This window comes from Aphelocoma coerulescens, unplaced genomic scaffold (genome assembly GCF_041296385.1).
Source record: "Aphelocoma coerulescens isolate FSJ_1873_10779 unplaced genomic scaffold, UR_Acoe_1.0 HiC_scaffold_60, whole genome shotgun sequence".
In the NCBI taxonomy this organism is placed as follows: Eukaryota; Metazoa; Chordata; class Aves; order Passeriformes; family Corvidae; genus Aphelocoma; species Aphelocoma coerulescens.
In genome coordinates this window covers 664,211-687,158 of record NW_027183949.1, presented here as the reverse complement: position 1 = coordinate 687,158, position 22,948 = coordinate 664,211, and the positions used below count along the sequence as shown (strand labels likewise).

Genomic DNA, 22,948 nt, shown 5'->3' with positions numbered 1-22,948 from the left:
CCAGGCCAGGGCATCTGCCACCTGCCAGGGGCAGCTCTCAGCCTGCCTGGGAGCTCCCCATGGGCGCTGGAGGGGAGCTGTGGCTGCAAGGAGTGACTGCTGCAGGGCAGGTCCTGCTGCTGTGGAGAGGCTGCTGTGGGGGCCAGGGCTGCTCCGAGCTCCAGCTCATGCCCAGCTCATTTCTGAGGGGACTCTTCATGAGCACATTCAGGGCATGGGATTCCTGCTTGAGTCTCTGCTTTCCTCAGTCTGTGCTCCCACTTCTCCCAGGCTCAGCTTGGTGGGAATGGAAACTCAGCTGTGCAGGGCAGAGCAGGGCCTGAGGCTCTTAAACCATCCCGCCGAGGATTCCTGGGAGCCTCAGCAAGTGCCTGCACCTCGCCAGCCTCCAGATGCAGCCAGCATCACCTTTCCATGGTGCCCAGGCCCGGGGGAGCTGTTCTTTAATCGCCGCAGCCCCGAGCGGCTGCCGGGCAGGGCTGGCCCAGGGGCTGGGCTGGGCTCCGGCAGCAGCGGCAGGGACGGAGCCCGGGCCGCAGGAGCAGCTCCCGGCTGGGCCAGCTCCAGCAGCAGAGCCGTGGGCAGGGAGGGAGGGAGGCAGCGCTGAGGGCAGCCCTGCTGAGGGGAGCTGTGGCAGCTGCCGGCGCTGCCCTGCAGTGCAGACACCGCCCTGAGCAGCGCAGCTCCGGTGTCCCCTCGCAGCCAGCACAGCCCTCAGCCCGGGGGCTCGGGGCCCTCACCCGGGGGCTCGGGGCCCTCGGTGCCCTCCTGGGCCGGCAGAGCAGCAGCAGAGATGAAGGGCATCTCTGCGGCCACGGGCCCGTTCCTGCTGCCCGGGGCCTGAGGGCGACTGTCCTGCCCTGGTGCTGCCCGGGAGGGGCTGGGCAGCGCTGGGCAGGGAAAGGCTTTTCCTCAGGGCCCGGCTCTCTCTCCTTGCCCTGCTCAGCTGCTCCTGGCGCTGCTGAGGGGCTCTCTGGGAATGGCACTTCCAGCTGCAGGCTCAGGCCCAGCCCTGGGGCTCCTCCTGTGCAGGCTGAGCACAGCAATGGGGTGTCCCAGCTCCCTCTGCCCCGGGAGCTCTGGGCAGGCCGGGCTGGGAGGCTGGCAATGAGCCGGCTCTCCTCCAGCAGTGCCATGGACAGGAGCCTGGCTGTGCCCTCGGGATGCCATCCCAGCTGTCAGCTGCCTTCCAGGGGACACTGGGGCCGGGAGTGTCCTTGGCCAGCAGTGGGGCTGAGACTCTGAGAAAGGCTGAGCCACTTTGCTCTGCTGTGGCTCCCTCTGCTCTCAGCTGTGCCAGGCTGATTTTCAGGGGAACACAGTGACTGCCCTCGATCTCAGGAAGGGCAGCTGGGGACAGATGGAGCGACAGAGCAGCTCCCCTCACCCTTCACTGAGTTACAGCCAATGCTCTTGCATTGCTCAGCTCTCTCTGCTCTCCCTGCGCACAGCAGGAAACCCTCTCAAAGTGCCTTTGGCCATCACCGTTCCTTGGCCCTGGCACAGGAGATGCTGCCCAGCTCCTCTGCCTCAGGAGCAGTTTTGTTTGACAAATTCCAACCCCAGGACTGGCCCTTGTCCCCCTGTCCCATGACCCCACTGCTGCAGAGCAGAGCTGATTCCTCGGTGTCCATGGGCACAGCCCCTGCTCGTCACGGCAACAGGGCCAGATCCCAGCAGAGCTCCATACACAGGGCTGAGGGAAGGGCTCGGAAAAAAGGAAAATTGGGTGGCACAGAGTGTCAGGGGCAGGGCTGGGAGAAAGGGCTTGGGCATTGCTCAGGAAAGTCTCTCCTGACTTGTCACTGTCTCCTCCTAGAACAGATCCCCATGGCCGGAGACAGCAAATGTCCAACAGCAGCTCCATCAGCCACTTCCTCCTGCTGCCATTGGCAGACACGCGGCAGCTGCAGCTCCTGCACTTCTGCCTCTTCCTGGGCATCTCCCTGGCTGCCCTCCTGGCCAACGGCCTCATCATCAGCGCCGTAGCCTGCGGCCAGCACCTGCACAGCCCCATGTTCTTCTTCCTGCTCAACCTGGCCCTCACCGACCTGGGCTCCATCTGCACCACTGTCCCCAAGGCCATGCACAATTCCCTCTGGGGCACCAGCCACATCTCCTACTCAGCATGTGCTGCTCAGGTGTTTTGCTTTGTGTTCTTCATCTCAGCAGAGTTTTCCCTCCTCACCGTCATGTGCTACGACCGCTACGTGTCCATCTGCAAACCCCTGCACTACGGGACCCTCCTGGGCAGCAGAGCTTGTGCCCACATGGCAGCAGCTGCCTGGGCCAGTGCCTTTCTCTATGCTCTCATGCACACGGCCAATACATTTTCCCTGCCCCTGTGCCAGGGCAATGCCCTGGGCCAGTTCTTCTGTGAAGTCCCACACATCCTCAAGCTCTCCTGCTCGCAATCCAACCTCAGGGAGCTTGTGCTTATTGTGCTGAGTGCTTTTCTGTATTTTGGCTGTTTTGTGTTCATGGTTTTCTCCTATGTGCAGATCTTCAGGGCCGTGCTGAGGATCCCCTCTGAGCAGGGACGGCACAAAGCCTTTTCCACGTGCCTCCCTCACCTGGCCGTGCTCTCCCTGCTTATCAGCACTGGATTTTTTGCCTACCTGAAGCCCCCTTCCATCTCCTCTCCATCCCTGGATCTGGCCCTTTCACTTCTGTACTCGGTGGTGCCTCCAGCCCTGAACCCCCTCATCTACAGCCTGAGGAACCGGGAGCTCAAGGCTGCAGTGTGGGCACTGATGGCTGGGCCATTTAAGAAACATTAAACTGGTTGCCAATTTTTGCAAATCACTTGTAATAAAACTCGTCTTTGATAGTTCTTGCTGGTTTGGTTCTGGAGTTATTTTTTCAGTCTTCAGTTATTTATTGTTGTCCACAAAGCAAGGGCAATATTTCTTCCATTCCTCATTTTGTTTCTCTGCACCTTGGCTGTGGCCCCAGACTGTGTCAATGAGGAGCTGTGCTCTCGCTGCCTTTAAATGAACTCAAGGATCTGCCAGCAAAGTTTCCAGCAGAGATGCCCCTTTAGTTGCCTTCTGTGGAGCTGCAGCAGCAATGTCTGTGTGCAGAGCTGGGGGCAGATCAGGGGGGCACAGCAGCTGTGCCCAGGAGCAGCAGCCCTTGGTGCTGCCAGTGCTGCTCCCGTGCCACTGCCCCGCTGCCCTCCTGCCCCTGGTGTTGCTGCAGGGCCTGAGTGCTCTGGGGCTCGCTCCCAGCCCTGGGGTGGCAGTGCCGGGGCTGCAGCAGGGACAGGCCATGGGCACTGCTGGGCCAGCGCTGACGCCTCAGGGCAGGGCCTGGGGGCTCCAGGCTCCTTGCCCAGGCTCTCTCAAGAGCACGCCCAGGCCAGTGCTCAGCAGAGAAAACCCCCGTGAGCAGCCCCAGGGTGGCCGTGGGCAGGGTGGGGGCAACCAGCATGGCTGGTGCTCTGCAGGGTCCCTGGGGGAGCCGGGAAGGAGCAGCAGAGCAGGGGCTGATCCATCCCCCCTGCGCTGGACACCCCAGGGCAGCGTCCCAGAGCGGCCTCATGCACCTGCCAGCAACATCCCCCCTCTGCAGCCCTGGCCTCTCCCCAGCTCAGAGAGGGGCTGGATCCTTGCAGGCACACACACGGCAGGACTGGCTCAGGAGCCCCTGTTTGCACTGCACAGCCCAGGCGTGAGCACCCCACGGTCTTGGTGTGGGGAGAGGAACCTGAGTGAGCACAAATGCCATCAGCCCCTGGGGGCCAGCAAGGGCTGGGGGACGGCAGGGAAACCTCTCAGCTTTGTCGTGGCCTCTCAAGTCAGCCAGAAAGTTTGTTCCCATCAGCTCTGAGTTTCCTGTCCCACTGCAGACGTTGTTGCTCAGAGCCAGGGCTGCCTGGCAGCCACCCCCAAACAGCCCTGAGCATTTCCTCTGCCTCACCTTTGCTTTCTTTCCTCTCTCCTGCTCCACATTTCTTGCTCTTGCCCATCCCTGTGCCCTCCCCTGCAAACAGCCCAGCCCTGGTTGCCCTTTCCTCTCTGGCCCCACTCCCCATTTCAGTTCCTGCCTTGGCACCACGGGAACGTCCCTTGGGGAGCAGGATCATCCTACAAGTGCTGCAGGAATTGTCTGCAGGGCCCTGCAGTGCCTCGAGCTGTTCCCTTGCCAGGGGCACCACAGGCCAGGGGGGCACATCTGGGCTGCTGTGTCTGGCTGTGGGGCTCCCTGTTGTGGGGCAGTGAGGAGGAGCTGGAGAGGCTCTGCAGGACTGACAGGATGGGCTTTGGGGCGCGTGTGGAGAAGCTGAGGGACAGGGGCTGCTGGACCTTCTGAAGAGGAGGCCCAGGGCTCATCCTGCAGCTGCTTCAAGGGTGGTTTCAGAGAATCACAGAATCAACCAGGCTGGAAAAGACCTTGGACATCATCAAGCCCAAGCCGTGCCCTGACACCTCCTTGTCTCCCCTGAGCCTCCTCTTCTCCAGGAGAAACAACCCCAGCTCCCTCAGCCGCTCCTCACAGCACTTGTGTTCCAGACCCCTCACCCACCTTGTTGCCCTTCTCTGGACACGCTCCAGCCCCTCAATGTCCTTCCTAAATTGGGGGCCCAGAACTGGACACAGCACTCGAGGTGCGGCCTCACCAGTGCCCAGGACAGGGGGAGAATCCCTGCCCTGGTCCTGCTGGCCACTCCATTCCTGATCCAGGCCAGGAGCCATTGGCCTTCTTGGCCACGTGGGCACACTGCTGGCTCATGTCCAGCCTGCTGTCCATCAGTGCCCCCAGGGCCCTTTCTGCCTGGCCGCTGTCCAGCCACTCTGTCCCCAGCCTGTAGCGCTGCAGGGCTTGTTGTGGCCAAAGTGCAGGACCTGGCACTTGGTCTTGTTGAACCTCCCATGGTTGGATTTGGGCCCTGGATCCAGCCTGTGCAGGTCCCTGTGCAGAGCCCTCCTACCCTCCAGCAGATCCACACTCGCACCCAGCTTGGTGTCATCTGCAGATTTGCTGGTGCTGGACTCAATGCCCTCATCCAGATCATCAATGAAGACACTGAAATCCACGCTTGGGGAGCTCATCCAGCAGCTCCCTCATCCCCCTAGGATGGATCCCATCTGCTCCCAGAGACACCTGTGAGCATCTGAGGGGCTCAGCAGTCACCAGCTGCTTCCTCCTGGATTACAGGGGCTGTTCTGCTCCCTGTCCCCATCTACCAGCCCAGGAGGCCACTTGTCCTGAGGATGACCTGTCTTAATGTTGAAAAGATAGGCAAAGAAGAGGTTAAGTAGGTCAGCCTTTTCCTCATGTTTAGTTACTAAATTCCCTCCTCCATCTAACAGGGAATGGAGGTTTCTCCTTGCCCTCCCTTTTGCCATTAATGTGTTTATGAAAATATTTTTATTGTCCTTCACAGAAGTGGCCAGATTGAGTTCTAACTGGGCTTTTGCCTCTCTAAGTTTTTTCCTACATGACCTAAAGACTCCCTTAAACATTTCCTGCGATACCTGACCCTCCTTCCAAAGGTGATGCACCCTCTTTTTTCCCTCATGTCATAGGTTAGCCAGCATAGTCCCGGAAGGGATATCCTTGCTAAGGGGTGCTTACAGCTTCCTCTGGGACCTGATAGAACCTATCAGCTGGCCAGTTTGAATATCGACAATTCTTTAAGCCACTTAAAGTTGTGACCGCCTCTGTGATCCACACTTAAGAATTGACAAACTCCCACCCAAGCTCTCTCTCGTTTCCGGCGCTGGGACAGGTGGCTGCAGGCCCCGTGTGGGGGCCAGTGGGCCCGGCCAGGCCCTGCTTGGGCCAGGCCGGGCTGGGCCACGGCCAGCCTGGAGCCATGGGCCTGTTCCAGTCATGGAACCCCCCCCACTGCCTTGCCGTGGGTGACCGGAGCAGCTCGGCTCTCCCCCCTCTCCACTGCGGCCGAGATTCAGCAAAGCGGCACCTCTGTCCGGCAGAGGTCAGTGACCAACAGCGATAAGCCACATTCCAGCTGCAAGGCCGAGGTGAGATTAACCCTTTTATTGCTGTGAAGAGCTGAAAACCTGAGGGAAGAGAGAGAGGAAATGCTTAAAGCTGAAAGTCTGTTGTGAAGCTATGATATATCAGAGTATCCCGTTGTAATTTCATGAAGATATGGGGGGTGGAGTGTTCAACTCGTAAGCAAAAGCACCTGCTCTGAGATAGGCAGATGCTGCCGCAGCTGTAATTTCATGAGAAGTTTGGACAGAGAGAGATGAACCAGATGAACCAGATGAGGACTTTTGCTCCAAAGAGGAAAGGAGAAAAACCTCAGTTCCTAGAGATGCTCCCAGAGATAGTCCTAACGATGAAGATGAGGAAGACCCTTTGCTCCCAGGGAAGGAGAAGGGCTTCTGGTTTTTGTTTCTGAACGGCTCAACCTTAAAATTGTACCCCAAACAACTTCAAGAGTGGACCCTCGAAAGCAGTTGCGGGAAAAGCTGCAAGTCGGGGGAAGGGACTCAACATCACGAGCAGAGAGACTCCTCTTCCTAAATGGACTGAACAATATTTGGAAGTGGGCAGCTGGCTCGTTGTGATAATGTTTTCATAGCACGAGCAAGAAGAGACTTCTCTTTCTAACTGGACTGAACAAGGTTATTATGGAAGTGGTAAACAGACTGAATATCTGAAGGGTTGTCTTTGTACATTGTCAGTGGGAGAAGGGAGGAAGGTGGGGGGAGGAGGAGAGTTCTGAAGCTATGGTATAATTTTTTTTCCCTCTTTTAGGTCTGTTAATAAACTTCTTTAGATTCTTTCAAGTTTGGTGCCTGCTTTGCGTTTCTCCTAATTCTTATCTCACAGAAGATAAACAGTAATGAGTATTTTGGACCAAACCACTACAGTCTCCAAACCACTGAGCCCAGGCATCTCCACCTCCACATACTGATCCTGTAGTTGAGGTCTCTAAGCCCCATCATTCTTTGATTCTTATTTTACCAACTGCTTCTCCATAGGGCTGCAAATACCTGCTTTCACCATGTTAGCATTTTCATCTCACCTAATCCCTTATATTTCCATGAAAATCAAAGAATTGCCATACCAGGGACATGAATTGCCATATTTGTGCAGAAACCATTCAAAATTCAAACCGTCTAAAACAAGTCAGAGAATGTTCCAACATTTCTGCATGAAAGATTCCCCAAGTGGGTCAGTGGCAGACTCTCCCAGGATGACCTCACAGATGAGGATGGGGTTTTTCCTCTGGGTCTGAGACTCATGGAGGTCAGACAGAAAGAGCATTTTCCAGACTTCCTGAGGGATGCCTAGAAAAGGATACAGGAAGGCAAGGGAAGGGATCATGGTGGTTTGTAGAGGCACAAGTTTGAGAAAACAGAGAGAGAACGGCATGAAGGGAGCTGGTGGCTCTGCATCTTCTCCTGCCATGGCAGAGCACACAAACAGCCCATCCCTGGGTCCCTTTCTCTGCTGGCTGGGCTTTGGCCTGGCCTGGAAACCTCCCAAGGTCCCTCCCAGGAGGAGTCCCTGTGCATTCCCCTCCCCCATGGCTCTGCCCCTCCTGATCCAGCAGCTGTGGGGCAGCAGAGCTGGGGCAGGGCAGGGACAGGGCGGGCTCTGACAGGGCCCATGAGGCCACTGCCAGGAGGTGACAGCAAGGACAGTTTGCAAAGGGGAAATGTAGAAATGGTGACTTTGTTGTTTTTAGGCAGAGAAAGCTTGGCTGGAGCGTGTGAGGAGGATGAAAGACAAGGGGTGTTGGGTGAAACAGGATGTTCAGCCAGGAGATGAGGAAAGATTTTTCCCCAGTTGCAGGGCTGGTGCAGAGCAGGGTGGCCATGAGCCCGGCCGGCCTCCCTGTGTGCCAGGGCTGGTCAGGTTGTGCAACAGAGGTGCCCCAGAATCAGAGCCCAGGTGGGGCCTCTCCCTGCTGCCGCACTCCTTCACCTCCCCAGGGATGGAATTCCTGTTGTGTGGGGTCTCTGATGTGCTGGGTGACCTCACAGTGCTTCCTGGCCACAATGTCTGCTGAGGGCCAGCCAGGCTGCTGCACTGGGAGTGACCTCACAGCCATCACCATTCCAGCCCTGTCCCCTGGGCCTGGCTCTCCCCTTTCCTCCGCCCCTGTCTTGTCTCTGCTGGCATGAGCAGTTTTGTCATTAATATCTTGTCCCCAGGTTATGGGGCCAATTGCTTCCCAACCAGGCTCCTGGAGCAGAAGAGGCTTCACAATCCCCGTGTGAACACTGAGAGATGAAGGGCAAATGGGAAATTATAGCAGATTGTGATTGCAAAGGGGCTGAGTGGATGGGGGACAGCACCTTTCTGGGGAAAATGTGGGGCATTTGGGTTGTAAAACACCAGATCTGCACAGAGCAGGTTGGAAGCAAATTTGATCTGAGCATTTGCTGTATCAGGGACAGAGCCCCTGGGCACAATGTGCCTTGGTCTGCTCATGGGGCTGTGGGACCTCACCCTGTGCATATTCCTGTCTGTGCTCCTCTCAGGGATCTTTTCCAGAGCAGGGAGAGGCACCAGGATTGCTTTGTTGCTGTGCTGTGGGATATCAGTTTGTGCTGTGAGAACATCAAGGGCAGTGGGGGTCATTTGGGATGTGTCTCCAGTGCTGCTCTCCTGCCCTGGCCTCGGGTGCTACCTCTGGGAATTCATTAATAATTGTGCCCAGCCTGTGGGGGGAACAGGGGAGGGTGATGATTTTGCCCAGCCTTTCACCCCCTTCTCCTCCTTCAGGCCTTTTCCAACAGCTTTGGGGAATTCTGAATTCCCTCTGGATGTTAAGGAAAGCCTGTTCTTGCTGCTGTGTCTGCCGGGTCTCCTCAGTGGGGTCCACACCATGTTTAGAGTCAGGACAGAAGTTTCCAGGACGGTCATTCAGAGACCTGCCCCGAGGGTGGATAGTCACGAGTGGCATGGAATGTGGGAGGGAATGGGCCAGTATTTGGAGAACTCCTCTCCTCCAATGGTTTGGAAGTTCACCCCTGAACAGCCACAGGACCCCATTAAAGTGATAGAATACGTGAAGGAAAATGCTGCAGCAGCTCCAGAGAGGTGCAAAGTGATGCAGCCTGCTGGGCCCTGGCTACTGTTTCTGGGACACTGCTGGTCACTGGACAGCACCCTCAGGGGGAGGAGGAGGAAAGCAGAGCAACAGGCACCGTGGGCATTCCAACTGCAGCTGAGCCAGAGGAACAGCCCCTGCCGGAGCAGCTCCTGCTATACAGGAGAAGAAATCTGAGACCAAATCATCACCAATCCCTCAGTGAGGGATGAAGAGGAAGAGGCAGGGCCCTCACAACAGGAGGAAGAGGCAAGGCCACAGATAATCACCCACTCCCGGTCCTCAGGTGAGCTGTGAGATGTGTGAAAAGATTTCAGCCGCCAGTCGGGAGAGCCCCTGGTGACCCGGCTGCTCCGTGCTGGGATATCGCGGCTCCCATGTGGAGCTGGATGGTGGTGAAGCCAAGCAGCCAGGATCCCTGTCCCGGGATTTGGGCATTGACCAGGTGTAAGGACCTGATAATAAGAAAAATGCCTCAAAAATTGCTTTGTCATTGTGTCTGCTCATTGTAATCTCTTTGAACACCTGGAGACTGTGTCCCCCATGTTTTCCTTGTCCCCCATTCTGTGTCCCCCATCCAACATCCTCCAAGTCCCCACTCCATGTCCCCCATTTCATGTCCCCCACCTCCTGTCCCCCATTTCCCCCATCTTCCGTGTCCCTCATCCCATTCCCCCCTTCCATGTCCTTATCCTGTGGCCCCCACTCCATGTCCCATCTCCCATGTCCCCTTGTCCCCCATCCCATGTCACTCATCACCCATCCCCCATGCCCCAAATCCCCCATGCCCCACATTTCCCTCTCCATCCCATGTCCCTCATCCCCATCTCCCATCCCCCACATCCCCCCATTCCCATTCCATCTGCCCCATCCCACATCCCCCATATCCCCATCCCATGTCTTCAATTCCATGTCCCATCCCATTGTCCCACACGCCCATATCCCCCGTTCCATGTCCCATCCCATTGTCCCACACCCCCATATCCCCTATTCCATGTCCCATCCCATTGTCCCACACGCCCATATCCCCTATTCCATGTCCCATCGCATTGTCCCACACGCCCATATCCCCCGTTCCATGTCCCGTCCCATTGTCCCACACCCCCATATCCCCTATTCCATGTCCCCCATTCCATGTCCCATCCTGTTGCTGCCTGTTCTGAGCTTCCCCTCCCATGAGGACACTTGCCTCTGCCATGTGCTCTGAGCTCCTTTGTTCCAAGCTCGGGCAAACCCAAATGTAACTCAGACTCTTTAGCAGTGTCTGATTGGCCGGTCACCCCGGGTCTGCCCCCAGTCCTCCCCTTTCCCCTTCTCCGAATAAAAGAGACGATCAAGGGAGGCCCCGCCTCTCTTGGCTCTGCTACCCCTTCTGCAAACGCCTCTTGTCATCTGTTTCTTTTGAAAGCTTCTAACTGTGGGAAATTGAGCGAGCAGACAGCTGTATTTCTCCCTCTTTGCTTCTGCTGGAGGTATTTGCTTTGCAGCTGACACAGTTACCGATTTTAGAGCTACTGAAATGCTGGATTGCCCGTGCCACCTCTCTGGGTTGTTTGAGGCTTTCTAAGGCATTGAACTACTAGCACAAGCCGGTAAAAAGCTGAAAAGATACCTCCCTCACCATCCCACTTGTCCCACACCCCCACGTCCCCCATTCCATGTCCCCCATTCAATGTCCCATCTCTCCTCCCTGCCCCAGCCCCGTATCCCTGCCCGTGACCCCACGGTGTCACCACGATGTCACAGAGGCCCCACCGAAGTCACAGTGCCACCAGCAGCGTCACCGAGTGTCCTAGGGACACAACAGGAGCTAGGCTGGTGGTGGGACATCCCACACCCCCCACATCCAGATCCCACATCCTGATCCCACATCCTGAGAGAGTGCAGAATGACCTCTCACCCTCCTGTACCCCTGGGAATGTCAGATCTGTCAGGATCCTGACTCAGTTTCCCTCAATTCCCAGAGTGGAAGGAAATTTGGGACGTGGTGGCCGACTTTGTCCTGGACCAGCTCCTGCTGCGGAACAAGGTCACCCCAGTTCCCCCACCATGTTCCCTCCTGGGGGTCGAGGTCACCTCTGGCTCATTCCAAAATCCTGAAATTCCACTTCCAGGGCGAGCAGATCCCAAAATCCCAAAGTTCTGCTTGCAGGGGGTACAGATCTCAAGATCCCAAAACTCCGGTTCCATGGAACGCAGACCCCAAAATCCCAAGTTTCCACTTCAAAATCCCAAAATTCCACTTCTGTGGGGAACCAGATCCCAAAATCCCAAAAATTCCGGTTGCAGGGGGTGCGGATCCCAACCCTTGGCACCCTGGATGTGCTGCCCGGGCAGGCGCAGGTTGGGGACATGGAGGTGACAACGCAGAGGCCGATTTTTTGCCTGGCCAGGAGTTTGGTCCAGAGCCACAATTTGATGGATGACTGGGAATTCCAGCCCGGTAGGACCATGGGCATTCTGAGGTGGACACGGATGGAGGGGGAGAGTTGAGGGAAGGGGTGGAAAATGGGGAGTTGAAAGGTGTGAAAAGAAACCAAAAAAATGTGAGGACACCCTAAAAATCCATGAGGAGATGCCAAAAAACCACAAGGAGACCCCTAAAAAATACAAGGAGATCCCAAAAATCACAAGGAAACCCCCAAAAAACCCAAGAAGAGATCCCAATAAAATGCATGAGGAGCCCCCCAAACCCATGAGGACACCCTAAAACGGCCCATGAGAAGAACCCAAAAATCACGAGGAACCCCAAAAAAACTGTGAGGAGACCCAAAATATTTTACAAGACCCCAAAAAGCACATGACAAGAACCCAAAAAAACTAGAAGAAAACCCCATAAACCTACGGGAAAACCCCCAAAATCATGAGAAGACCCCATAAACCCACGGGAAAACCTCCCAAAACCCATAAGAAGAACCCAAAAAAACATGAAAAGCCCACAAAAATCATAAGGAGACCCCATAAACTCCAAGAAGACCCCCAAAAAGCACACAGTGACTACATAAAACCATAAGAAGACCCCAAACGACCATGAGGAGACCCCCAAAATACATTACAAGACCTCGAAAAAGCACGTGGCAAGACCCAAAAAACCATGAGACCAGAAAAAACAACATGAAGACCTCAAAACCACAAGGAGATCCCATAAAACAATGAGGAGATCCCCCAAAATATAGGGATATCCCATTAAACCATGAGAACCCCCCCAAAAAAACACATTTTGCCATTAATGTAGTTATAAAAAAATTTTATTATCCTTCAGAGAAGCAGCCAGTTAAGTTCTAATGGAGCTCTCACCCCTCTAATTTTCTTTCTGCGTGACCTAACAACATCCTTAAACATTTCCTGAGTTTCCTACCCCTCTGCCCAAAGGTGATGCACCCGCTTTATTTTTTCCCCTGAGTGCCTGCAAAAGCTCCTTGCCCACTCCAGGCTGGTCTTCTTCTCGGCCAGCTCATCTTTCGGCACATAGGGACAGCCTGCTCCTGTGCCTTCAGGATTTCTTTCTTGTCGTGTGGCCATTGTTTCTGGACACCTTTGTTTTTAAGAGCTGTTTTCCAAGGTACTCCCCAAATCTGCGTCCTGAATAGGCCAAAGTCCACCCTCCAGAATTCCAGTGTAGAAGGTTTGTTGATTCCTAATGGAACCATGGAGAGCATTGTGACATTGTGGGGAATCATGGAACCATGGAGAGCATTGTGACACTAAGGAAACTCATGGAACCAAGGCGACCACTGGGACACAATGGAACCTCATGGAACCAAGCCTCCATGATGACTTTGGAGGGCCTCATGGAGCACAGGATCCATTGTGACACAGCAGGACCTGGTGGAACCAAGGAGCCTTTGTGACACTCCAGATCCACATGGAACCCAGGGTGCACTGAGACACAGCGGGGCCTTGTTGGAACCAAAGACACCTCTGCAAAAAGCAGGCTAGCTCATGGAAGCAAGGAGTCCATTGTTACAACATAAAACCTATGGAACCAAGGGACCATTGTGACACTGCGGGGCCTCATGGAACCAATTGTCCATGATGACAGTGCGGATCAAAGGAGACCATGGTGACACTGCGGAACCTCATGGAACCAAGGAGACCATTGTGACACAGGTGATCCACGTGAAGCCAAGGAGCCATTGTGCCACTTTGGGCTTCTTCCCTTGAGCTCTGCAGCTGGCTGTCCCAGCCCAGCGCACCATGTGCCACCTGCTCTCCTCAGGGCTCTGCCTGCACACAGCCCCAGGAGAAGTTTTCCTGTTTTTAAGGAAAGAATCGAAAAGCCTGAGCAGGTTTCCTAAACAACAAACCCTACTCAGGAGCCACATGCTCAGTACAGGCTGCCTGCAATGATGTCCCCTTTCTACAAGGGACAGTGGGAGCAGGAATGATCTCTGGGAGAAGAATTCTCTGTGTCTTTCCACTGAATTCTCTGTCCCTGTCCTTTCCCTGGCTCTCTGTTGCAGATGGAAGCTGCTGGTGCCATTCTCAGCTTGAAGCCCTCTTTTGATGCAAGCAGATGTGTCCCAGGTGTGTTCAGCAGCTGTTGCTCAATGTTTATGCAAAGCTTTTGTGTTCCTCATGGAACCAAGGAGCCATTGTGACACTGCAGGGGCTGATGGCATCAAGGAGACAATTGTGACAGTACAGAACCTCCTAGAAACAAGGCTCCATTGTGACACCCTGGGGAATCATGGGATCAAGGAGCCCATTGTGACACGGCCAGGCCGCACGGAACCAATGGTCCATTGTTCCACTGCGGATTCAAGGAGAGCACGGTGACACCACGCAACATCATGGAACCATGCGTCCATTGTGACACAGCGGGGCCTCATGGAAACAAGGGGACCATTGTGGCAAAGCAGGGCCTAATGGAAGCATGGAGAGCATTGTGACATTGTGGGGAATCATGGAAGCATGGAGAGCATTGTGACACTAAGGAAACCCATGGAACCAAGGCGACCACTGGGACACAATGGAACCTCATGGAACCAAGCCTCCATGATGACTTTGGAGGGCCTCATGGAGCACAGGATCCATTGTGACACAGCAGGACCTCGTGGAACCAAGGAGCCTTTGTGATGCTCCAGATCCACATGGAACCCAGGGTGCACTGAGACACAGCGGGGCCTTGTTGGAACCAAAGACACCTCTGCAAAAAGCAGGGGAGCTCCTAGAACCAAGGAGTCCATTGTTACAACATAAAACCTATGGAACCAAGGGACCATTGTGACACTGCAGGGCCTCATGGAAGCAATTGTCCATTATGACAATGCGGATCAAAGGAGACCATGGTGACACTGTGGAACCTCATGGAACCAAGGAGACCATTGTGACACAGGTGATCCACATGAAGCCAAGGAGCCATTGTGACACTCTGGGCCTCAATGGAAAAAAGGACATTGTTGATTGGAATGAAGCTCATGGAAACTATAGGACATTGTGACACTGCAGAAACTCATGGAGCCAAGCAGACCACATGGAGCAACCTTATGGAACCAAGGGGCCATTTTCACACTACAGAACCAAGGAGACCATTGTTGACGGTACAAACCTCATGGAACAAGGGGCCATTGTTATACAACGAGGCCTCATGGAACCAAGGGACCATTGTGACACTGCAGGGCCCTGTGGAACCAAATATTCATTGTGACACAGCGGGGCTGCTTGTAACCAATTGCGATACTGCGGATCCAAGAGACCACGGTGACCCTACGGCACTTCATGGAACCAAGGGGCTGTTGTGACACACCAAGGCCTCGTGGAACCAAGGAGAGCATTGTGGCAGAGCAGAACCAAGGAGGCCATTTGGACAGTATGGACCCTAAGGGAACCAAGGCTCCATTGTTCTACAGCAGGGCCTCCTGAAAGCAAGGAGCCATTGTGAAACTGTGGGGCATCATGGAGTCAAGGGCACCACTGCTACTGAAATCTGCTGGAGAGAAACCTTCTCACACAGTTTGGAGGATTTGAAAGCAGCTATTCTTTATTACAGCATGGTGGTCACTCAGGTGATCCTTCATGCATTTGAGTGCACTACGCATGGAGTGAACAGAGTTTATATCAGACACACTGATTCATTAGCTATCCCCACTACCTTTGACATCGTTGTACCCCTTATCACAAGTCCTATCTATTTCTCCAAGGCTGTGCTGTTCTGTCCTACTGTCCTTGAGAAGAGTTAATGTTGTTCTGTCCTACTGTCCTTGTCACACTGCTCGCCCCACATGAGGGGTGTCTGCAACTCCCCCAGCCAATGGGCTTGGGCTGGGCAAGGATTCCCAAGGGAACAGGGATGGGACAGCTGGGCTGGACTGACCCAAGGGATGTTCCATTCCGTGTCACACCATGATCAGCAAGAAACTGAGAGAAGCAGGAGGTGGAGGGCATTAATTTCTTTTTTAAGACCTTTTTCTTTCAAACAGCACCTACACATACAGAACCCTCTCCTGCCACAAGGTGGTTGAACATTTTCTGCTGATTGGAGATTTCCTGTGCATTTGCTTTGCCTCTGTTTGTGGTCTTTGCTTTTTGTGGTTGGTTTGTTTGTGGGGTTTTTGTGTTGTTGTTGTGGGTGGGTTTTGCTTTGGTATTTTTGGTTGGGTTTTGGTTTTTGTCCCTATTGAACTGCCTTTCTTCTGATGCATAAGTTTTTTCTTCCTTTTCTTGTGGCTTGGTTGGCACCTGATGGCAAGACAAATTTATCCAACTCAGGCCTCTTGCCCAAATATGTTTTGCAGTCACCATTAACAAGATGAGTTTGGTTACAGACTCCCTGCAACTTGGCAGCATCCACAAAGCAGTTGAAAGTGCATTTCATCCCATTGTAGAGATATTAGAAATGTTCCCCAGTGGTGGTCAAGGGCTGGCCACTGAGGGATGGCACCAGGGAGTGGCTGCCAAGAGGACTCTGTACCATGGCTGACATTTGACCCTCATTGTTCAGCCCAATTCCCACCCACCCCATGTTCCACTTCTTCAGCCCAGCTCCCACCAACCTGGCTCTGAGGAGACCCCAGCAGACCCTGGCACAGGCCTGGCTGGAGTCTGGGCACACAACATGCCCTTCTTTTCCCTCCCACAGGGCTTCTGCAATCCCTGCCTTGTCCTGCCAGTGCCTGGAATGGCTGCAGGAGCATTTGCCACATGCCCTTCCCTGCTGAGCCTGACCAGTCTGGGACTCTCCCAACACCTGGATGAGAGGCATGGTTCTTTCCTATAGGAAGGAAAGCCCAGAGCCCCAGTGTTTCAGGGGCACATGAAAGAGACCCTTGACATGCCAAGGTCAGTTGGAGCAGTCAGGCCAAGCCAACCACACCTGTTACCTGTTCCCTCGGATCCACGGGGCCCCGCAGTGTCACAATGTTGGTGTCATATTGGGTCCTTGGTTCCACGAGGCCCCACTGTGTCACACTGGCTCCTTGTTTCCATGGGGCCCAACAGGGTCCCAGTGGTTCCCCCCTGCTTCCATGAGGCCTTGCAGTGTCACAGGGGTCTCCTTGGTACCGCAGTATCACAATGGACTCTTGGTTCCATGGGGATTCACAATGTCAGAAGGGTCTCCTTGGTTCCACAAGGTCCTGCAGAGCCCCTTGATTCAAGGAGGCCTTGAAGTGTCATAATGGTCTTCAGAACTCCATGAGGCCCCGCAATATCACAATGGACCTTTGATTCCATGAGTCCCCACACTGTTACATGAATCCTTAGTTCCATGGGGCCCTGTAGTGTCACAATGCTCTCCTTGGTTCCATGGTGCCACACAGTGACACAACGGCCCCTTGGCCTGAGAAGGTCCCATAGTGTCACAATGGTTCCCTGCTTCCATGAGGCCTTGTAGTGTCACAATGGCCTCCTTGGTTCCATGGGGCTGCAAAGTGTCACAATGGCCCCTTGGTTCAATGGGGCCTGTGGTGTCACAACAGTCTCTGTGATTCCATAAGGCCCTGCAGTGTCACAGTAGACCATTGGTTCCATGAGACCCCACAGTGTCACAAGGGCCCCTTGGTTCCATTGAGCCCCACAGTGTCACTATGGTCGCCTTGGTTCCACAAGGCCCTGAAGTGCCACAAGGGTCCTTTGGTTTCCCAAGGCCTCAAAGTGTCAAAATGGCCCTTTGGTTTCATGAGGCCCCACTGTGCCACAATGGACCCTTGGTTCTGCAGTGTGAGAATGCCCCCTTGGGCCCTTGGAGCCTCACAGTGTCACTGTTGTGCCCTTGGTTCCACAAGGCCCTGCAGGGCCACAATGGTCCTTCGGTTCCACGAGGCCTCCAAGTGTCACAATGGTCTGCATGGTTCCATGGAGCCCCACTGGGTCACAGTGGTGAAAGGAATGAGATCAATTTGTCTTTACAAACAAACTGTGGGTCTGCTGATAGGTAGATACTGAGAGATAAAAGAAGCAATGGCAAGAACCATAAATTCCAAAAGAAAAGAAAAAGGGAGGGGTATACATTGGTAGGGTCTGTTTTAAGTGATTTGGGAAGTCTGTAGCTCTCAAGTACCTCAGCCAATGGGCAAAGAGAGAGGGAAATCGGCCAGGAAATTAGAAGAGAAAGGAGACTACATCCTCTAACAACTTGACAGACCCCAGAGAAATGCCCCATGTCCTCTTCCTTTATTCAAATACAGTATTGGGACTCCTCTGTCTCCATTTTGGACATAAACCTCTGGTGTTTTGGATTAATTTTCCTGACAATGGCTTCCTTGGTTCCGTGATGCCGTTTAGTGTAACAATGGTCTCCTTGGTTTCATGGCATCAGAATGGACCCTGGGTGCCATGGAGCCCCACAGGGTCACAATGGACCCCTTGATTCCATGAGGCCCTGCCGTGCTATAATGGCCCCTTGGTTATAGGAGGCTCTGCAGTGTCACAATGGCCCCTTGGTTCCAGTGGGTCCCAAAGTGTCATAATGGTCTCCATTGTTCGATGAAGCCCCACAATGTCACTGTGGTCCCCTTGGTTCCACAGGGCCCCACAGTGTCACAATGGACCCTTGGTTCCATGAGGTTCCTCAGTCACAAGGGTCTCCTGGGATCTGCAGAGTCACAAACCCTTGGCTCCATGTGGCCACTCTGTGTCACAGTGGCTCATGGTTCCATGAGCGTTCATACTGTCAACAACGATCTCCTTGGTTCCACAGTGCCACCATGGATCCTTGGATCTGCATTGGCACAATGGACCATTGGTTCCATGGGGTCCCACAGTGTCACTGTTGATTCCTTGGTTCTGTGAGGCCGCACTGTCACCAAATCTCCGAAATATCAGCATATTACTTATGACTCCTTAACACTGATTTGTTGTTAAAGAGAGCATCATTTATTCAGGCCTGAGCTCCAGCAGGGGATAACTCCTAACCTTACGTGGACACGTGACTCTACAAGTGTGTTGCTCACATCCAGTCGCTACATGCGTATTACAATTCACCCATTTCCTTAAAACCCACCCCAAGTTCCCACATTCAGTCCTTGTTTTTTCTAGCACTGCACCCTTGAGCCAGATGTCTTCTTCTTCTCTTCCATCCGTCCCTGCTGGGAAAGCAGCCCCTGCATGCCTTGTTCCTCTGCTAAAAGTTCACAGACATGGTAAAAATGGAATGAAGCCTTTTGGTATCAAGCCCAAGGCTTTGTGTGCCAAGGCAGAGGCAGGCAGGACGCAGAGCTGCCAGCAAAGGAAGGGGCCAGCCAGGTGGGGCAGCCGGGGGGATGAGGACAGCCTGCAGGGACAGAGGCGCAGGGCAGGGACAGCGTGGCACAGCCTGGGCTGGAGAGGGCAGAGGGATGGGCAGCAGCTGCAAGGCCCTGACAGAGCCAACTTGTGCAGCACTTGGGCCACGGCTGCTGTCCCTGGCCCTGAGGCCAGCAGGAGACAAGTGACCCTTGCAGCCCTGGGGCCTCAGTGCCTCCTTGTCCCTGCTCAGCAGCCTGGCAGGGGCTGCCCCATGGTGCTGCCCTGGGCACTGCCCATCCCCACATCCCAGTGCCCCGGCAAGAGCCCTGAGCACTGAGGGAGGGACAGGATCTGCCTTGACAGGGGCTGGGGCTCAGACCTTGGCCCTTTGCATTCCTCAAACACGTCCAGCTTTGCTCAGCACCAGAGACACCTTTCCCTTGCTTGTCCCCCCCTGTCATCACTGCCTGCAGTGTTCTGCTCTGACTGGAACCTGGGGACACTTTCTCAGTCCTGTCCCTCAGTGGCACCCATTAAAACTTCAAGAAACTTCATTGTTTCACTTTAACTTTGAGTTGTTGAGAAGTTTTTTGGACACACTCTCAGGGACTGAGGCCAGTGTAAACAACACCAGAGCCCCGAGAGGGCCATTACAGTCCCTGTGCTGTGTCTGTGCTGCTGAACTGGGCCGGGCTCCTGGCACAGAGGCAGCTCCTGGCAACCATAAAGACATTTCTCCTAATGAGCTGCTCCTCTCCCAGCCCAGCAGGGCTGAGGGCACTGCCTGCAGGTACCTGAGAGGAGTGAAGCAGACAGAGGCTTAAAGCAGCTGAAGGACAATTCTGAGCTTATTCATGGAGAAATCTTCACCACTCCTGACACAGTGAGCCTCTGGCTGCAGGGATCCTCTAGAGCTGGCCCATGACAGGACTGCCATGGCTGTGAGGATGGCTCTGCTGCCGTTCCTGCTTTGGGGGAGGATGTGCTGCAGAGCGGCTGCCCTGGGCACCGTCAGAGGGACAGGGCAGGATGGCTCCTGCTGCCAGGGCCGGCTGCAGGCTGTGAAGGTGGGCAGCAGCCAGGGGTGCCCAGGGCTGTCCTGCAGAGCAGCTCCTGCAGCCCTGAGGGCTCTTTGCCAGGCCAGGGCATCTGCCACCTGCCAGGGGCAGCTCTCAGCCTGCCTGGGAGCTCCCCATGGGCGCTGGAGGGGAGCTGTGGCTGCAAGGAGTGACTGCTGCAGGGCAGGTCCTGCTGCTGTGGAGAGGCTGCTGTGGGGGCCAGGGCTGCTCCGAGCTCCAGCTCATGCCCAGCTCATTTCTGAGGGGACTCTTCATGAGCACATTCAGGGCATGGGATTCCTGCTTGAGTCTCTGCTTTCCTCAGTCTGTGCTCCCACTTCTCCCAGGCTCAGCTTGGTGGGAATGGAAACTCAGCTGTGCAGGGCAGAGCAGGGCCTGAGGCTCTTAAACCATCCCGCCGAGGATTCCTGGGAGCCTCAGCAAGTGCCTGCACCTCGCCAGCCTCCAGATGCAGCCAGCATCACCTTTCCATGGTGCCCAGGCCCGGGGGAGCTGTTCTTTAATCGCCGCAGCCCCGAGCGGCTGCCGGGCAGGGCTGGCCCAGGGGCTGGGCTGGGCTCCGGCAGCAGCGGCAGGGACGGAGCCCGGGCCGCAGGAGCAGCTCCCGGCTGGGCCAGCTCCAGCAGCAGAGCCGTGGGCAGGGAGGGAGGGAGGCAGCGCTGAGGGCAGCCCTGCTGAGGGGAGCTGTGGCAGCTGCCGGCGCTGCCCTGCAGTGCAGACACCGCCCTGAGCAGCGCAGCTCCGGTGTCCCCTCGCAGCCAGCACAGCCCTCAGCCCGGGGGCTCGGGGCCCTCAGCCCGGGGGCTCGGGGCCCTCAGCCCGGGGGCTCGGGGCCCTCGGTGCCCTCCTGGGCCGGCAGAGCAGCAGCAGAGATGAAGGGCATCTCTGCGGCCACGGGCCCGTTCCTGCTGCCCGGGGCCTGAGGGCGACTGTCCTGCCCTGGTGCTGCCCGGGAGGGGCTGGGCAGCGCTGGGCAGGGAAAGGCTTTTCCTCAGGGCCCGGCTCTCTCTCCTTGCCCTGCTCAGCTGCTCCTGGCGCTGCTGAGGGGCTCTCTGGGAATGGCACTTCCAGCTGCAGGCTCAGGCCCAGCCCTGGGGCTCCTCCTGTGCAGGCTGAGCACAGCAATGGGGTGTCCCAGCTCCCTCTGCCCCGGGAGCTCTGGGCAGGCCGGGCTGGGAGGCTGGCAATGAGCCGGCTCTCCTCCAGCAGTGCCATGGACAGGAGCCTCGCTGTGCCCTCGGGATGCCATCCCAGCTGTCAGCTGCCTTCCAGGGGACACCGGGGCCGCGAGTGTCCTTGGCCAGCAGTGGGGCTGAGACTCTGAGAAAGGCTGAGCCACTTTGCTCTGCTGTGGCTCCCTCTGCTCTCAGCTGTGCCAGGCTGATTTTCAGGGGAACACAGTGACTGCCCTCGATCTCAGCAAGGGCAGCTGGGGACAGATGGAGCGACAGAGCAGCTCCCCTCACCCTTCACTGAGTTACAGCCAATGCTCTTGCATTGCTCAGCTCTCTCTGCTCTCCCTGCGCACAGCAGGAAACCCTCTCAAAGTGCCTTTGGCCATCACCGTTCCTTGGCCCTGGCACAGGAGATGCTGCCCAGCTCCTCTGCCTCAGGAGCAGTTCTGTTTGACAAATTCCAACCCCAGGACTGGCCCTTGTCCCCCTGTCCCATGACCCCACTGCTGCAGAGCAGAGCTGATTCCTCGGTGTCCACGGGCACAGCCCCTGCTCGTCACGGCAACAGGGCCAGATCCCAGCAGAGCTCCATACACAGGGCTGAGGGAAGGGCTCTGAGAAAAGGAAAATTGGGTGGCACAGAGTGTCAGGGGCAGGGCTGGGAGAAAGGGCTTGGGCATTGCTCAGGAAAGTCTCCCCTGACTTGTCACTGTCTCCTCCTAGAACAGATCCTCATGGCCAGAGGCAGCAAATGTCCAACAGCAGCTCCATCAGCCACTTCCTCCTGCTGCCATTGGCAGACACGCGGCAGCTGCAGCTCCTGCACTTCTGCCTCTTCCTGGGCATCTCCCTGGCTGCCCTCCTGGCCAACGGCCTCATCATCAGCGCCGTAGCCTGCGGCCAGCACCTGCACAGCCCCATGTTCTTCTTCCTGCTCAACCTGGCCCTCACCGACCTGGGCTCCATCTGCACCACTGTCCCCAAGGCCATGCACAATTCCCTCTGGGGCACCAGCCACATCTCCTACTCAGCATGTGCTGCTCAGGTGTTTTTCTTTCTGTTCTTCATTTCAGCAGAGTATTTTCTCCTCACCGTCATGTGCTACGACCGCTACGTGTCCATCTGCAAACCCCTGCACTACGGGACCCTCCTGGGCAGCAGAGCTTGTGCCCACATGGCAGCAGCTGCCTGGGCCAGCGCCTTTCTCACTGCTCTGCTGCACACGGCCAATACATTTTCCCTGCCCCTGTGCCAGGGCAATGCCCTGGGCCAGTTCTTCTGTGAAATCCCACACATCCTCAAGCTCTCCTGCTCACACTCCAGCTCCCTCAGGGAACTTGGGCTTCTTGCAGTTAGTATCTGTTTAGCCTTTGGCTGTTTTGTGTTCATGGTTTTCTCCTATGTGCAGATCTTCAGGGCCGTGCTGAGGATCCCCTCTGAGCAGGGACGGCACAAAGCCTTTTCCACGTGCCTCCCTCACCTGGCCGTGCTCTCCCTGTTCCTCAGCACTGCCATTTTTGCCTACCTGAAGCCCCCCTCCATCTCCTCCCCATCCCTGGATCTGGCCCTGTCACTTCTGTACTCGGTGCTGCCTCCAGCCCTGAACCCCCTCATCTACAGCCTGAGGAACCAGGAGCTCAAGGCTGCAGTGTGGACACTGATGGCTGGACCATTTAAGAAACATTAAACTGGTTGCCAATTTCTGCAAATCACTTGTAATAAAACTCATCTTTGATAGTTCTTGTTGGTTTGGATCTGGGGTTATTTTCTCTGCCTTCAGTAATTTATTGTTGTCCACAAAGCAAGGGCAATATTTCTTCCATTTCTCATTTTGTTTCTCTGCACCTTGGCTGTGGCCCCAGACTGTGTCAATGAGGAGCTGTGCTCTCGCTGCCTTTAAATGAACTCAAGGATCTGCCAGCAAAGTTTCCAGCAGAGATGCCCCTTTAGTTGCCTTCTGTGGAGCTGCAGCAGCAATGTCTGTG

The 22,948-nt window shown here is 55.5% G+C and overlaps 2 protein-coding genes and 1 long non-coding RNA gene across 3 annotated transcripts; 2 read left to right on the top strand and 1 right to left on the bottom strand.

The window, feature by feature from the left end:
- The first annotated feature begins 1,847 nt into the window (after nucleotides 1–1,847).
- Nucleotides 1,848–2,780, top strand: LOC138102051 (olfactory receptor 14I1-like). The gene has a single exon (XM_068999806.1). It carries the CDS (start codon nucleotides 1,848–1,850, stop codon nucleotides 2,778–2,780), a length of 933 nt encoding a protein of 310 aa, XP_068855907.1.
- A 4,276-nt stretch (nucleotides 2,781–7,056) lies between these two features.
- On the bottom strand, nucleotides 7,057–10,332 carry LOC138102052 (uncharacterized). Its single transcript, XR_011147295.1, has 3 exons — nucleotides 10,233–10,332; nucleotides 9,313–9,498; nucleotides 7,057–7,271 (listed from the first exon to the last, which is right to left on the bottom strand). It is a non-coding gene; the product is annotated as an uncharacterized lncRNA (long non-coding RNA).
- An 11,382-nt stretch (nucleotides 10,333–21,714) lies between these two features.
- On the top strand, nucleotides 21,715–22,650 carry LOC138102034 (olfactory receptor 14J1-like). The gene has a single exon (XM_068999786.1). It carries the CDS (start codon nucleotides 21,715–21,717, stop codon nucleotides 22,648–22,650), a length of 936 nt encoding a protein of 311 aa, XP_068855887.1.
- Nucleotides 22,651–22,948: the final 298 nt, after the last annotated feature.

What these genes read in the sequence shown, in the direction of transcription:
- LOC138102051 (XM_068999806.1), top strand. Translation starts at nt 1,848, where the DNA reads ATGTCCAACAGCAGCTCCATCAGCCACTTCCTCCTGCTGCCATTGGCA.
- LOC138102034 (XM_068999786.1), top strand. Translation starts at nt 21,715, where the DNA reads ATGTCCAACAGCAGCTCCATCAGCCACTTCCTCCTGCTGCCATTGGCA.